Source organism: Rhinopithecus roxellana, chromosome 11 (assembly GCF_007565055.1).
Source record: "Rhinopithecus roxellana isolate Shanxi Qingling chromosome 11, ASM756505v1, whole genome shotgun sequence".
Classification (NCBI taxonomy): Eukaryota; Metazoa; Chordata; class Mammalia; order Primates; family Cercopithecidae; genus Rhinopithecus; species Rhinopithecus roxellana.
In genome coordinates this window covers 78,956,141-78,971,804 of record NC_044559.1, presented here as the reverse complement: position 1 = coordinate 78,971,804, position 15,664 = coordinate 78,956,141, and the positions used below count along the sequence as shown (strand labels likewise).

At 37.3% G+C, this 15,664-nt stretch overlaps 1 protein-coding gene across 1 annotated transcript in view; it reads left to right on the top strand.

The window, feature by feature from the left end:
• HELLS (helicase, lymphoid specific) overlaps window positions 1-10,473 on the top strand; it is a 55,912-nt gene extending 45,439 nt beyond the window's left edge. Inside the window, 7 exon segments of the mRNA XM_030941204.1 lie at window positions 1,269-1,352; window positions 1,433-1,552; window positions 2,863-2,979; window positions 4,308-4,467; window positions 5,488-5,584; window positions 5,663-5,739; window positions 9,912-10,473. Coding sequence (XP_030797064.1) covers window positions 1,269-1,352; window positions 1,433-1,552; window positions 2,863-2,979; window positions 4,308-4,467; window positions 5,488-5,584; window positions 5,663-5,739; window positions 9,912-10,006 — 750 coding nt within the window. The 3' untranslated portion in view covers window positions 10,007-10,473.
• Window positions 10,474-15,664: the final 5,191 nt, after the last annotated feature.

The following is a 15,664-nucleotide window of genomic DNA, read 5'->3' as shown; positions in this document are numbered from 1 at the left end:
GAGAAATGGTCACTTTCTATGAGCAACTAGTTTTTTTTATTTTTTTATTTTTTATAGAGACAGGGTCTTGCTGTGTTTCTGAGTCTGGTCTCAAACTCCTGCTTTCTCAGGCAATCCTGCCTCAGCCTCCCAGAGTGCTAGGATTACAGGCAAGAACCACCATGCCTGGCCTCTATGCAACTAATATTTTTATTTACATGTTTTATGTGAACAGCTAATAATTCTAAATTTAGTAATTGATTTGTACTCTGCATATTTACTTGCTATATTTTAGAGAGAGTGGTCATCTTTTCACTGTTTCTTTTATTATTAATATGTGGCTTATCAAAATCAACCTGGTTGCTCATTACTTAAAGATCAACAGATAACCATAGAATAAAACTAATTTTTATTTGGAGGTTTTCACATTAAATAAATGAAGTTGCTTTCCTTGTAATTGATAGAAAGATAGCATAATATTAATAGAAATAAATTCTTAGTAACCCTCAATAACCCTTGTTTCGAAGTAGTTTGCAATAGACTTTTCCACTTCTGGCAATATTGACATTTTGGGCCAGATAATTCTTTCTTAGGAGGTAATGTTCCGTGCACTTAGGACATTTAGCAGCATCCCTGTCTTCTACCCATTAGATGCCAATAGTATTCACTTTCCTCAGTTATGACAACTAAAAAGTTTGCTGCCACCACCAAATATACCCTGGGGATAGGTGGAGGGCAAAATTGTCCCCATTTGAGAGGTACACTGCTTTACATCTTTATTAGAGTAAGAAAGAAGACAAAACTTTCCCACTCAAATGGAAGTAGCTCTCTCATGAGGTCATTTCACCAGAAGGTGAAAAAGTTTATCCACAGTATTTGGATTACTTATCAGCGCCTGTATTTTCTCTAATTTCTGGTAAGAATTCTAGCCGTAGTTTACATATACATTTAGTTGGAAATAGCTCAATTATAAAGAATAAGCCTGAGTATGTACCCATTAAGTTTGACGTAGTTGTTCTCTTTCACAACAACTTGGAGGGAGGAGTGTTGAGGTTAGATCAAAGTTATATTTGTATTTTATTTTGTTTTTGTGAAGTTGCTGGTTTTACATTCTAGAGTACGTCTTTGAGTAATAACTATTTTCTGATTTACAAAGATTGAATAACAGGTCAGTTTTTAATTTTATTAAGTGACTTAGCATTGAAAATTGAACTTTCCAAATGGCTTTTGTTTTAACAAAGCAAATGACATTTTTCTCTCAATTTTTTCTCTCTTTGCCCATTTTTAAGATTGATGAAGAATTGGTAACAAATTCTGGGAAATTCTTAATTTTGGATCGAATGCTGCCAGAACTAAAAAGAAGAGGTCACAAGGTGATACTTTTGACTGGAATTTTGGATTGTTCAATTATTTTTTTATTAATTGTTATAAATATTAAGATGTTTTATTTCAGGTGCTGCTTTTTTCACAAATGACAAGCATGTTGGACATTTTGATGGATTACTGCCATCTCAGAGATTTCAACTTCAGCAGGCTTGATGGGTCCATGTCTTACTCAGAGAGAGAAAAAAACGTAAGACTACTTATGTCATATATACCAAACGATTCTTTTATAATTCCTATCTTGATTTCTGAAGTAATATTCTAAATAGACCCACAAATTGATAAAAAGATAGAAATGACCAGAAACCCTGTGGTTTTATCAAAAACAAACATTTTGATTTAGTACTAAGAAGTCTTTTTTTTTTTTTTTTTTTTTTTTTTTTTTGAGACGGAGTCTCGCTCTAGCCCGGGCTGGAGTGCAGTGGCTGGATCTCGGCTCACTGCAAGCTCCGCCTCCCGGGTTTACGCCATTCTCCTGCCTCAGCCTCCGGAGCAGCTGGGACTACAGGCGCCCGCCACCTCGCCCGGCTAGTTTTTTGTATTTTTTAGTAGAGACGGGGTTTCACCGTGTTAGCCAGGATGGTCTCGATCTCCTGACCTCGTGATCCGCCCGTCTCGGCCTCCCAAAGTGCTGGGATTACAGGCTTGAGCCACCGCGCCCGGCTAAGAAGTCTTAATTTTTCATTCTCAAATACATATATCTTCTGGCACAATCTTAATAATATCCTACTTAACCATCACTGTAAGAATATTGGAATAGTAGGAAATTTTTTGTCTTTTTGCCCTGTTCTCAACTTTCTATTATGAAAATATCAACTATATGGCAAAATTGAAAAAAAAAAAAAGCAACTGTAAATCCGCCTACAATCTGCTGCTAACATTTGACTATACCTTTTTAAAAACATGTTTCCTGTAATAGCAGCATTGCTGTATCCATTCCACATTTAATCCTTTTTTTTTTTTTTTGGTGCATTTTAAAATAAATTATAGATGATACTACCCTTTTCCGTAATGACTTCAGCATATTTTATCTTTTGGGGTAAAATTTACACATACTGAAACAAATAATGTATACATTTGCTGAATCTTTCTGACAAATGCGTATGTAAATTTATACCTAATCTCTATTAAGATACAGATGTTACTATGAGCCCAGAAAGTTTCCTGTGCCCCCTTCTAGTCAGTTCATCCTCCTAGTCACCCCATGTGTAAAGACAACAACTACAATTTTTTTTCATCATTTTTTGATACTAGCTTTTCTTATTTAAACGTTGTTGTGATACATGGTTTTTAACAAAATTAAGGTCTCTTTAATATAGGTGCTTGGATGATAAAAGGTAACAGCACAGATTTTGTTAACATAATTGTTTTATAGATCTGAATGATTTGTTTGGCCTCCTTTGTTTAACTCTTTAATAGTTGTAACAAAACATTTTTCTCCTTCAGTCTTGATGGTAGATTTCTTTTAATCTGTTGTATTTACATCCTTTTTGCTTTTAGATGCACAGCTTCAACATGGATCCAGAGGTATTTATCTTCTTAGTGAGTACACGAGCTGGTGGCCTGGGCATTAATCTGACTGCAGCAGATACAGTTATCATTTATGATAGTGATTGGGTAAGTTGGATGTACAAAAAGGAATATGCTGATTATATTTCCATTTAGATTTTTTTTTGAAATGGAGTCTCACTCTGTCGCCCAGGCTGGAGTGCAGTGGCATGATCTCGGCTCGCTGCGACCTTCACCTCCCGGGTTTAAGTGATTCTCTTGCCTCAGCCTCCCAAGTAGCTGGGACTACAGGTGTGCACCACCATGCCAGGCTTTTTGTGTTTTTAGTAGAGACGGGGTTTCGCCATGTTGGCCAGACTTGTCTCGAGTCCTTATCTCAGGTGATCCGCCCACCTCGGCCTCCCAAAGTGCTGGCATTATAGGCTTGAGCCACCACGCCCAGCCTACATTCTGAATTTTAAAATTTTTTTGAGATGGAATTTCGTTCTTGTTGCCCAGGCTGGAGTGCAATGGCGCGGACTCAGCTCACTGCCTGCCCCTCCCGGGTTCAAGTGATTCTCCTGCCTCAGCCTACCAAGTAGTTGGGATAACAGTTTCCCGCCACCATGCCCAGCTAATTTTTGTATTAGAGATGGGGTTTCACCATGTTGGCCAGGCTGGTCCCGAACTGACGTCGGGTGATCCACCCTCCTCAGCCTCCCAGAGTGCTGAGATTACCAGCATTACCAGCATGAGGCACTGCGCCTGGCCATTCTGAATTTTTAATTTTAATTGTACATGTTACAAATTTACTTACCTATTTTGAAAAGATACCCATTTTTACTTACCTATTTTGAAAAGATACCCATATTTTGAAAAGATTACCATTTTCAGCTAAGAGTTATTTCTTCATAAAGTTTTCTGCATGTAAAAATTGAATTTTTTTTTAAACTTTTGTTTTTAGAGACAGGGTCTCACTTTATCACCCAGGCTTGAGTGCAGTGACACCATCACGGCTCAGTAGCCTTGACCTTTTGGGTTCAAGTGATCCTCCCACATCATCCTCTTGAGTAGCTGGGTCTATGAGTACATGCTACCATGCCCACAAAAAATGTAGAAATAAGTGAGACCACGCCTCACTGGTTTGCTTAGGCTGGTCTTGAGCTTTTATCCTCACATGATTCTCCTGCCTTGGCCTCCCAAAATGCTGAGATTACAGAAGTGAGTCATTGTGCCCAGCCTGAAATGTTTTCTTTGGGGTATTTAAACTTTTTTGTTAATATTGCCAAGGATCTGTGGAATGATAATTTTATCTATGAAGCCACTCTGGAAGTTTAAATTAAGACACCACTATTTAAAAGTTTGTGACTACATTATTCATGTTGAGTTTATCCACATGAGTTTACGTTAATTTTAAGCTAATACCGTTAAATGTTATTTTTCTTTTTAACTTTAAGAACCCCCAGTCGGATCTTCAGGCCCAGGATAGATGCCATAGAATTGGTCAGACAAAGCCAGTTGTTGTTTATCGCCTGGTTACAGCAAATACTGTTGATCAGAAAATTGTGGAAAGAGCAGCTGCTAAAAGGAAACTGGAAAAGCTGATCATCCATAAAAGTAAATAACACTTACGTAGTGCTTTATTGTTTAAATTGTGCATTATGTGTTGTGGATTTTTGTAATCGTTTTTGTATTCTTTATGAAATGTTACAGCCTGGGCTGGGTGCTGTGTCTCACACCTGTAATCCCAGCACTTTGGGATGCCGAGGTGGGTGCATCACGAGGTCCGTTTAAGACACCGTTTAACTTTTTTACCCAGGTTGTTCTTGAACACCTGGACTCAAGTGTTCATCCTGCCTCAGCCTCTCCAAGTGTTGGGGTTATAGATGTGAGCCACTGTGCTCAGCCTTATTGTCAGTTTTTTAGTAGATTAATTTTGTAGGAAATTTTGAAGGGATTTTTTTAATGCTGACATTTTTCAGTTGAGTTATTACATACATAAAGCAAAATGCACAGATATTAAATGTACAGGTTAATGAAGTTTGACCAGATGTATGTACTCATACGTAACTATCATCCAGATCAGGGTAGCATTTTCATCATCCAAGAAATTTTCTTTGTTCACCCTTTCCTGTAATTCCTACGCTCCCCTTAACATCACTAGGAAGCAACCAGTATTCTGATTTTTTTCACATTGTTGAGTCTTTTCTTTGTTTAGCTGTTTAATTGAATATATTTTTTCAGTCATCTGTGTTGTTTTTAGTAGAATTTTTTTTAAAAAATGGTGAATAGTTTGTTTTTTCCATTCTCTTGTTGGTCGACATTTAAATTGTTTCTCGATTCTGGTTATTATGAATAAGCTGGTCCTGTACAAGTCTTTGTGGACATATGCATTTCTTGGTCCTTCATCTTAGGGAGGGTGCGTATTTAACTACTGGAAACTACTAACCTTTTCCAAAGTGGATGTACCATTTTCCACTCCTACCAGAAAGCCTGAGAGTTTTATTTGCTTTTATTCTTTATCAACACTTGTTTTTTGCCATCCTTCTTAATGCAAGCCATTGTGATTGGTTTGTAATATGTTGTGTTATAGTTTTAAAAGGAATTTTAATGTTTTTAATTTCTCATTTTTTTTAGATCATTTCAAAGGTGGTCAGTCTGGATTAAATCTGTCTAAGAATTTCTTAGATCCTAAGGAATTAATGGAATTATTAAAATCTAGAGATTATGAAAGGTGAGTTTTTAGTTTTAGAAAGATTTAATTTGTAGCTTTGAATTATTCACATATACTTGAATATTTTGTTCTCTATAGGGAAATAAAAGGATCAAGAGAGAAGGTCATTAGTGATAAAGATCTAGAGTTGTTGTTAGATCGAAGTGATCTTATTGGTAAGTATCATGCTTTTTCTTAATGGAAGCTTCGAAACATACACACGATTAGCATAATATAATGAACCCCTTTTACAATTCATTCAGCCACATATACCTAGTTTTATTGTCATTTTTGTTCTCAGAGTATTAAAATCAAATCTCAGACATAATGACATTTTGCCCATAAATGTCATTATCTTTAACTTTTTCCGTAATTCAGATATTTTCTGTAAACTGGTAAATAAAACTTTTGTAAATATATTCAAGTTCCTGTCTTAGTTAAGAATACCAGTGCTTTGTTTTCGTATTTTTCATCATACCAGGAGGCACATCATGTCTGGGTTTCTTATTTCCAGTGAGCTAAGATTAATCAAGATAATACTACAAAATGTCTTCTCAGCCTTCATCCTTTATTTAATATGATGGTTTAGTTTAGTTTAGTTTAGTTCAGTTCAGTTTATTTTTGGAGATGGAGTCTTACTCTGTCGCCCAGGCTGGAGTGCACTGACACAATCTCAGCTCACTGCAACCTCAGCCTCCTGGGTTCTAGCAATTCTCCTGCCTCAGCCTCCCCAGTAGCTAGTATTACAGTCGCCTGCCACCACGCCTGGCTAATGTTTGTATTTTTAGTAGAGTCAGGGTTTCGCCATGTTGACCAGGCTGGTCTTGAACTCCTGACCTCAGGTGATCTGCCCACCTCAACCTCCCAAAGCACTGGGATTACAGACATGAGCCACTGCGCCTAGCCTAATATGATTTTTAGTATCCTTTAAAAATGGTTGATTAGAACCATTATTAACTTAATCATTGCAAAGTGATGATTTTCTTGTTCTGTCATTCTTTTATTAGCTGGGTTATTTAAGAACTTTCCCTTACAGTTTTCCTGAGATAGAAGAGAGGCAGGATATATTGCTTCTTTTTTTCATCAGTTTTTAGAATACCACCTTATGATCTGACACCTACAGTGATGACCATGGATTATTTTGAAAACAAAACATTTTCTTACTCTCTGTGGCCTTTCTCTTCACTGTCTTGCTTAGTATCTTCTGAAGAGCAAAACTTTTATATTTTGATGAATTCCAGTTTTAACGAATTTTTTCTGTCACTCACGATTTTTGTGTCATGTCTAATTACTCTTTTCTTTTTTTTTTTTTTTGAGACGGAGTCTAGCTCTGTCGCCCGGGCTGGAGTGCAGTGGCCGGATCTCAGCTCACTGCAAGCTCCGCCTCCCGGGTTTACGCCATTCTCCTGCCTCAGCCTCCGAGTAGCTGGGACTACAGGCGCCCACCACCTCGCCCGGCTAGTTTTTTGTATTTTTTTTTAGTAGGGACGGGGTTTCACCATGTTAGCCAGGATGGTCTGGATCTCCTGACCTCGTGATCCTCCCGTCTCGGCCTCCCAAAGTGCTGGGATTACAGGCTTGAGCCACCGCGCCCGGCCTTAATTACTCTTTTCTTAATTCAAGGTGTTGATATTTTCTTTTAACAGTTTTATAGTTTTTGCTCTTACATTTAGGTCTATGATCTATTTTCAGTGAATTTTCATCTTTTTGCATGTCAATATCCATTTGTTAGAAGTTGTTCCTTTTTTTGTTGGATTGCCTTGTCATCCTTGACGAAAATCATTTGATCATAAGTATAAGGTTTTACTTCTGTATTCTCAGTTCTGTTCCATTGATCTCTGTGATATTCCTATGCCAGTATTGCACTGATTTAATTAAGGTAGCTTTATGGGAAGTGTACTTTCTCTGGTTTTGTTCTTTTTTAAGATCGTTTTAGATATTCTGGATTATTTGCATGTTTATTTGAATTTTAACTTTGAAATGGTTTAGGGAGAAATATGAGAAATACAGCATTATGGTCAAATCTTAAATATATTAAAAAACAACATTATATGAGGTATGTAAGGACTGTTTAACATCTCATAATATTAATACAATCCATATTAATTAAATAATGGAGAACTAGATGATCACCTAATTAGATACCAAAAACCAACTTGCCATAACATCATAATCATCTTCATAATTTTTTTGGTTTGAGACAAGGTCTCGTTCTGCCACAGAGGCTGGAGTTCAGTGATGTGATCATGGCTTACTGCAGCTTTAACCTGCTGGGGGCAGTCAATCCCTACACCTCAGCCTTCGGAGTTAATGGTACTGCAGGTGTGGTTACTACACCCTGCTAATTCTGTTTTGTGTATTTTGTAGAGACGGGTTTGCCATGTTGCTCAAGATGGTCTCACTCTTCCTGGGCTCAAGTGATCTGTCTCCCTTGGCCTCCTAAAGTGCTGTCATTATCGAAATTGCTTTTATTTGCAAGTTTTCTGGTTTGATTATCTTCATTGGAAGTCCAAGGGAATCCAGAATTTTTTAAAAGAGAATTTAAGAAGATTGCTTATTAATAATATGTGTAACAGCAGTAATTGTTTAATAATGAGGGTTTTAACAACAGCTACAAAACTACCATGCCTACAATTAAAGTTTAACAGTTTTTAACACGTTTATGTAAGGACAGAATTATGCAACATTGAAAGACATTAATAGAAAAACTGAATAAACATACAGATTTAGCTGTATTTGTGGATATGAATGGTTACTACAAAGTATAAGTCAGTGTTCCCCAAAGCTAATTTATATTCTTGAATTTTTCTTCTAATTAAAATCCTACAATGACGACTGGGTGCGGTGGCTCACGCCTGTAATCCTAGCACTTTGGGAGGCTGAGGCAGGTGGATCGCCTGAGCTCAGGAGTTTGAGACCAGCCTGGGCAACACGGTGAATCCCTGTCTCTACTAAAATAGAAAAAATTAGCCGGGCATGGAGGCATGTGCCTGTAATCCCAGCTACTCGGGAGACTGAGGCAGGAGAATTGCTAGAACCTGGGAGGTGGAGGTTGCAGTGAATGGAGATTGTGCCACTGCACTCCAGCCTGGGTGACAGAGCAAGACTCCGTCTCTTAAAAAAAAAAAAATCCCAGAATGACTTTTTGTAAGACAGACTGTTGTTAAAATTTATATGAAAGAGTAGTAAAGGGCCAGAACCAAGACAGTTTTGAAAAATAAGGTATTCTATACCAGGTATAAAGTCTTATTAAAAATTAAAAAGTCATAATAATCAGATGGTAGAATTAGCACATGGTGTGATACATTGGCTAGAAGTACAATATGGTGAATCTAGAAAGACAACTTTCGTGAAAAGCTAGTAAATGTCAAATGGAATTTCAAACCACTCATAGGAAATTCCTATTAATCAATAGATGATATGGGGAAATAGTAATTAATAGGGGAAAAATTAACCTAGATTCTCGTCACCTCACAATGCACTTACAAACTTCAGATTGAGCAATCCATGTGTTCAAAACCTAAATATTTAAGGTAGAATTTTAACCAAAAAGATAGGAAAATATATTTATGATTTTAGAATTAGAAAATAATTCTTTATAATACAGAAATCACAAATTATATGATAGGTTTCATAGATTTTAATTACATTAATAGGAAAGACTACTATAAAACATGCCACCATAAAGAGATAAGAGACAAGCCACAAATAATATTTGCAACATATAACAAGAAGTGTTTAGGATATGCAAGTAAATAAAAGTTGATAATAAAAATGGATAATATAAGAGCAGGCTGTTACCAAGAGAGAAAGAAATGTCTAATGAACATACAAGGATGATTAGAAATCAGTAATACAAATTAAAATCAGAGATTTCATTTCACAGCTGTCATGTTGATAAAAATTTAGGAGACTTCATATTGTCATTGATTCAAAATGTTTCTCAAGGTAAGCTTTTCATGCTGTGTTTTCAGCTTTTACATGAACCATGAATGGGCCTCTTTTTAAAACATTTCTGAAAGCATGATTCAAATTGATATTGTTTATTGCTCTTTAAGTTGTTTATCTTACCTTAAATTCAGCAAAACAGATTTTGACTAGCAAACTGATGCTTTAGATTGTATGCTCCCAAGAGGCTGATTCTAGTTGTCGTATTAAGAATAGGATACCTTTTTGCTTTCACTGCTATTAAATCTTGGTGATTAAGGAAGAGAGTGCCCTATATTACTGTGAGTTTTGTAATTTTGGACAGATGACTCACTTCTCATAATGTTATATTGGATGTTTCTTTTACGATTTCTTCTTCTTATACTTCTAAAATGTACCTGTTTTAATATTTTTCCCTTAGATCAAATGAATGCTTCAGGACCAATTAAAGAGAAGATGGGGATTTTCAAGATACTAGAAAATTCTGAAGATTCCAGTCCTGAATGTTTGTTTTAAACTGGAGCTCAAAAATAGATTTTAAGTTTATGTTTACGTCTAGTGATTTCCCTGTATTGGGTTTGGAATACTGATTGTCCACTTCACCTTTTTTATTATATCAGTTGACATGTAACTAGTACCATGCGTACTTAAATAGATGGTAATTTTCTGAGCCTTACCAAGAACAAAGGAGTACCCATATTAAGTTTAGATTTTCAGTTAGTTTTTGAGACTGAGTAGTATTCTTGGATATAGGCTGATGTGTACTTAACTACTTCCAGATTTATACAGTCTTCCTGTGGAAGTTTAGTAAATGTCTTTTTCCCTCCTTTCTTCTAGTAATGCAGTTCATGGGTACTTCAGTTATGAAGTAGACTTTTCATGGGGAGAGATTGGGATTATGCCATCTATTGTTTAAGAAATTGTTTGATTTTAGAGTCTATTTCTGTGAGATAGTTTACCAAATAAATGTTCCTTATAAGATGATCTCATTAAATTATTTTTTCAGGAATAGCTTAGGTGCAATAATAGCAAAAGACTTGACTGTCGGTAGGATTTGATTATTTTGTTTTCTTGGTTTCATTCACTAGTACTATAGGAGTGTGTCATATAAAAGATTTCAAGTGGATGTTCTGTTAGCACAAGAGAAGTTTCTGAATGAAACTTTAGGGCGTTGACAAATGACTAGAAATTGGAAATGGTAGTATATCATGCAAAACAAGACAGATCCTGAAAATTTATAGTGATTAACTAGAACCAAATAGAAGAGAACAGGCCTTAGGAGTATGTAAGTAATGCAAAATCCGTAATAGAACAGCATAAAGGCCAAAAGGGGTACAATTTAGACCCTGTGTGAAAGGATATCAGGCAGTGAGGAAGAGAAATCCTGAATGTACCCTGAAGAGGGGACGTACTCCATGAGCCATACATTTCTGTGCTGGTGTTTATTTCATGGAAAAATAATTGCTGTTGCCATCCATATTCGAATGTAGATCAGATGATCTGTTTAGGATAATGAAACTGTCACTTAAGAAAAACTTAAATTGTTTTTTTCCTGTGTCCTGTTTGCACAGGTCTTTTTTCTTTAAAATTTTTATTTCAGTAGTTTTGGGTTACAGGTGGAAAGTTTTGGTTATATGAATAAGTTCTTTGGTGGTGAAGAAAAACTTCAGATAGGACATTTGGTTAAATAAAAGACTATAGAGCAGGTTTATTTGTTTTGTAAGTGAAAATGTTAACCCATCACATAAGCATGCTGACCTAGGCTTGCTTGAAACTCGTGATCTTGTCCTTAGTGACCCAGTCTTTTCTGTTACATTGTCCTAAATGACTGATTTCATAGTTTTACTTTGTCATTGCATGTCTCGTATTTTCTACCTCTCACTTTTCTCCCTATTGCCCTGAGAAAATAGACACAATCAGAAAAGAATCTTTAAAAGTTGTCACCATTGCCTCTGTAAACCTAGCATCTGTGCCCACCTGTCCTTTATTATATACTATGGATATATTGTTTGTCCTAGCTTGAGCCAATTGCAATGTCTCATTTCTTTCATAGCAAAACTCCTTGAAAAAGAATTCTATTATCGCAAAACTCCTTGCCTGTATTCATTGTTTTTAGTTTGTTCTGTTTTTTTTTCTGAACCAATTCCAATCAGATATTCATTTCCATTGGAGCCGTTTTTTTTTAAGGTCTCGTGATGTCAGTGAATTCATTTTACTTATCTATTAGCAGCGTTTCATACAGTTGTGGACTCTTCTCCATTAAAACACTTACTTTATTTGGCTCCTAGCAAACATATTTGCCTGCTTTTTCTTCCTATTTCTCTGACTCTTTTCTCAGTTTCCTTTGCTGTTTCCTTTTCTGTCCTCTAAATGTTGGAATATCCTAAGCCTAGTTTGGGATTCCCTTGATGGTCTTCATTTCTTTAATAGGAGCTGTGCTGATGACTCAAATTTATATCTCCAACCAGAACCTTTCTCCTGAATTCCAGATTCACATATCCAACTGTTTACTAGGTGCTTGATAACTATATCTGTACTTTTCATATTGTTTAATCCGAATTTGCTTCTTTTGCATTTTCCTTAGTTCAGTAAATGACAACTTTATTCTTCCAGTTGTTTAAACCAAAAATCTTGTCTTCTCTTTTCTTCCCTCACACTTCACATTTCACATCTGATTCTAAAGGAAATCTCGTTGTCTATACTTTCTCTTTCTTTTTTCCCTTGTTTTGAGTCTTGCTCTGTTGCCCAGGCTGGAGTGCAGTGGTGTAGTCTCGGCTCACTGCAGCCTCTGTGTCCTGGGTTCAAGCGATTATCCTGCCTCAGCCTCCTGAGTAGCTGGGGTTATAGGCGCATGCCACCATGCCTGGCTAATTTTTATATTTTTAGTAGAGACTAGGTTTCACCGTGTTGGTCAGGCTGATCTCAAACTCCTGACCTTGTGATCTGCCCACCTTGGCCTCCCAAAGTGCTGGGATTATAGGCATGAGCCACCGCATCCGGCATTTTTTTTTTTTTTTTTTTTTTTAAATAGAATCTCAGATCGTCACCTGGGCTGGAGTACAGTGGTGTGATCTTGGCTCACTGCAACATCTGCCCCCTGGATTCAAGTGGTTCTCATGCCTCGGCCTCCCGAGTAACTGGGACTAGAGGTGTGCGCCACCACGCCTGTCTAATTTTCTTATTTTTAGTAGAAATGTGGTTTCACCATGTTGGCCAGGCTGGTCTCGAACTCCTCACCTCAAGTGATCCATCTGCCTCGGACTAAGTGCAGGGATTACAGGCGTGAGCCACTGCGCCCAGCCTACTTTCTATAAATGTCATCCTGTCCCCCTCTCCCACCTCCCCTACCCCGCATAGTCTGTTTCATTTGATTCTTCCCTTAGTTTGGTGTTTTGGTGTGTCTTCTTTAGATGCCTTGGGATCATTTACTGTTGCTCATATTTAAGAGCAAATGCTTAAAAAATTCTTAGAAATACCTTCTTGAAAAGCCTACATTCCTACCACCTCTTACCACTTCAACATGAAATAATGATTCCTTACATCTTTTTAGTGTAGTTATATAATAATTTTTGATTGACTCAATAGTTTTATTATGGCTCTGTAAGTATTATTAAAGCTTTCGATAAGCCATGGAATATGCTATGATTTTTTCATTCTTATGCAGCTTTTTTTTTTCTCCTTGAAGTTAATACTTACTTTTCTTTTACCTATCAGTAATTTATATCTAATTTCTCTGGAAGTGTAAACCTCTCAGTATATTAAAACAGATCTCATGATTCAGTAATAAACCTCCCCATTCAAATATATCCCATCATCTCTACTCCCTGGAACATTCTTCTAGTTTGGACTGTAGAACTGATTCCATCTGCAACCTTCGTTTACCATCCTGTTGGGTATTCCTGTTGGCTGTTTCATGTTTTGGAACTACTGTTTACTGCGTCTCACTTTTTTTTCTTTTTTTTTCCTTTAAGACGGAGTTGCACTCTTGTTGCCCAGGCTGGAGTGCAATGGCTGGATCTCGGCTCACTGCAGCCTCTGCCTCCCGGGTTTAGGCTATTCTCCTGCCTCAGCCTCCTGAGTAGCTGGAATTGCAAGTGCCCGCCACCATGCCCAGCTAATTTTTGTATTTTTAGTAGAGACGGTTTCACCATGTTGTCCAGGCTGGTCTCGAACTCCTGACCTCAAGTGATCCACCATCCTCGGCCTCCCAAAGTGTTGGTATTAGATCCAGCGGTGTTAACCATCGCTCCTGGCTGGATCTCACTTTTTTTCCTCCTTGGTTTACTCCCTCATTTTGATGGATTGTGTTGCCTTGTGTTTTCCTGAGAAAAGGATTCAAGAGAAATGAATTTTTTGAGAACTCAGAAAATCTTGCTGTATTTTTGTTGAATTCCTACATTTAATGGATAGTACTTTTGGTTTGAGATTTTAGATTAGGAATTATTGTCTTCTCAGAATTTTGAAAGTTACTGTGTTGTCTCAGAACTTCCAGTGTTGTGGGAGAGAAAATTAATGATACTTTTTTTTTTTTTTTTTTGGGAGATAGGGTCGCATTCTGTCATCCAGGCCTGAACACAGCTCACTGCAGCCTTGACCTCTCAGGCTCAAGTGATCCTCCAGCCTCAGCCACCAGTTTAGTTTGGACCACAGCCATGCACCAAATTCCCTGCTAAGTTTTTAATTTTTCTGTAGAAACAGGGTCTCGCCATTTTGCCCAGGCTGGTCCTGAACTCCTGGGCTCAAGAAATTCCCCGCCGCTTGGCCTCCTAAAGGGCTGGGATTACAGGTGTGAGCTCCTGCACCTGGGCCCCGAATGCCCCCTAATGCCACTTTGATTTCCAGTCTGTTGAATGTTGGGGGAATCTGCCTTTTGTTAATGTGAGCTCCTAATGTTTGTCTTTTGTATTCTAAATTAATAATGTGTGTCCTTGATATGGCTCTTTTCTTTTTTTCTTTTTTTTAAAGAGACTTCTGCTATGTTGCACAGACTCGATTTGAATTCCTGGTGTCAAGTTATCTTTCCTTCTCCGTGACTAGAGTTATGTGGACTATAGGCATGTGACACCATGCCCATCTTTATGTTGTGTATCTTATTTTTGTTTTGTTTTACTCTTGAAAAAGCTCAGTCTGAAAATCTGTCTTTTAATTCATGGGAATTTTTTAGAATGACTTCTTGGAGGCTTTTGTCTTTTGAATGTGTGGTCTCTTCTCTGCCTATAACTTTTTTTTCTTTCTTTCTTTTTTTTTTTTTTATGAGACATGGTCTTGCTGTTGTCCAGGTTGGAGAGCAGTGGTGCAATCATAGCTCACTACATTCTTGAATATCTGGGCTCAAGCCATCTTCCCACCTCAGCTTTCAGAATATCTGGGGCTACAGGCATGTGCCACTGTGCCCAGATAATTTAAAAAAATTCGTAGAGACAGGGTCTTGCTATGTTGCCCCAGCTGTTTTTGAATTCCTGTCGTCAAGAGGATCCTTCTGTGTTTGCTTCCCAAAGCATTGGTATTATATGTATGAGCCACCACCACCAGCGCTTCTGCCTAGAACTTGTAGCAAACTTTCTTTCCCCCGTCTGCGTAGTCTGTTTCATTAAATGATTCTTCCCTTTTTTTAGTCTGTCTTTTATTTTGATGCTTCTTCAAATGCCTTGGGATCATTTACTGTTCCTCAAATTTAAGAGCTAGAAGAAATCTCTCTAAGCTCCATGCATGAGGGTGGATTTTACTCCAGTGTGAATTCACTAGACCATTTATTTGAGGGTCACCGAATTATCAGTATATGTATATGAGAGAGATTGTGTACATATATGTCTGAGAGAAATTCTCTAGTCACTTGTCCTGTGTGAGTATATGTACTTTGCCAGTTTTCTTTTGGGGTGAGGAAAGAGGGACAGTATATTAGAGAGTTTACTATTCAAAATGTAGACTTCCTCAGTTTTCAGTAAAATACTGTACCCTGTTTATATCTGGATTCCCCTATTCCAGACATCCTCTGATTCACCCTTTTCAGGGAGTTAATCATGACATTTCTTCCATTGTGAGGGGGAGTGGTAATCACTTCACAGGGAGGTATGGGGCCAGTGTTTTTTAGTGAAAACCTCTATCTAACACTGAGACTTTCATTTCTCGTCTATTGAGTCAATTAACACTGATACATTTATTTTTCAGTTCCCA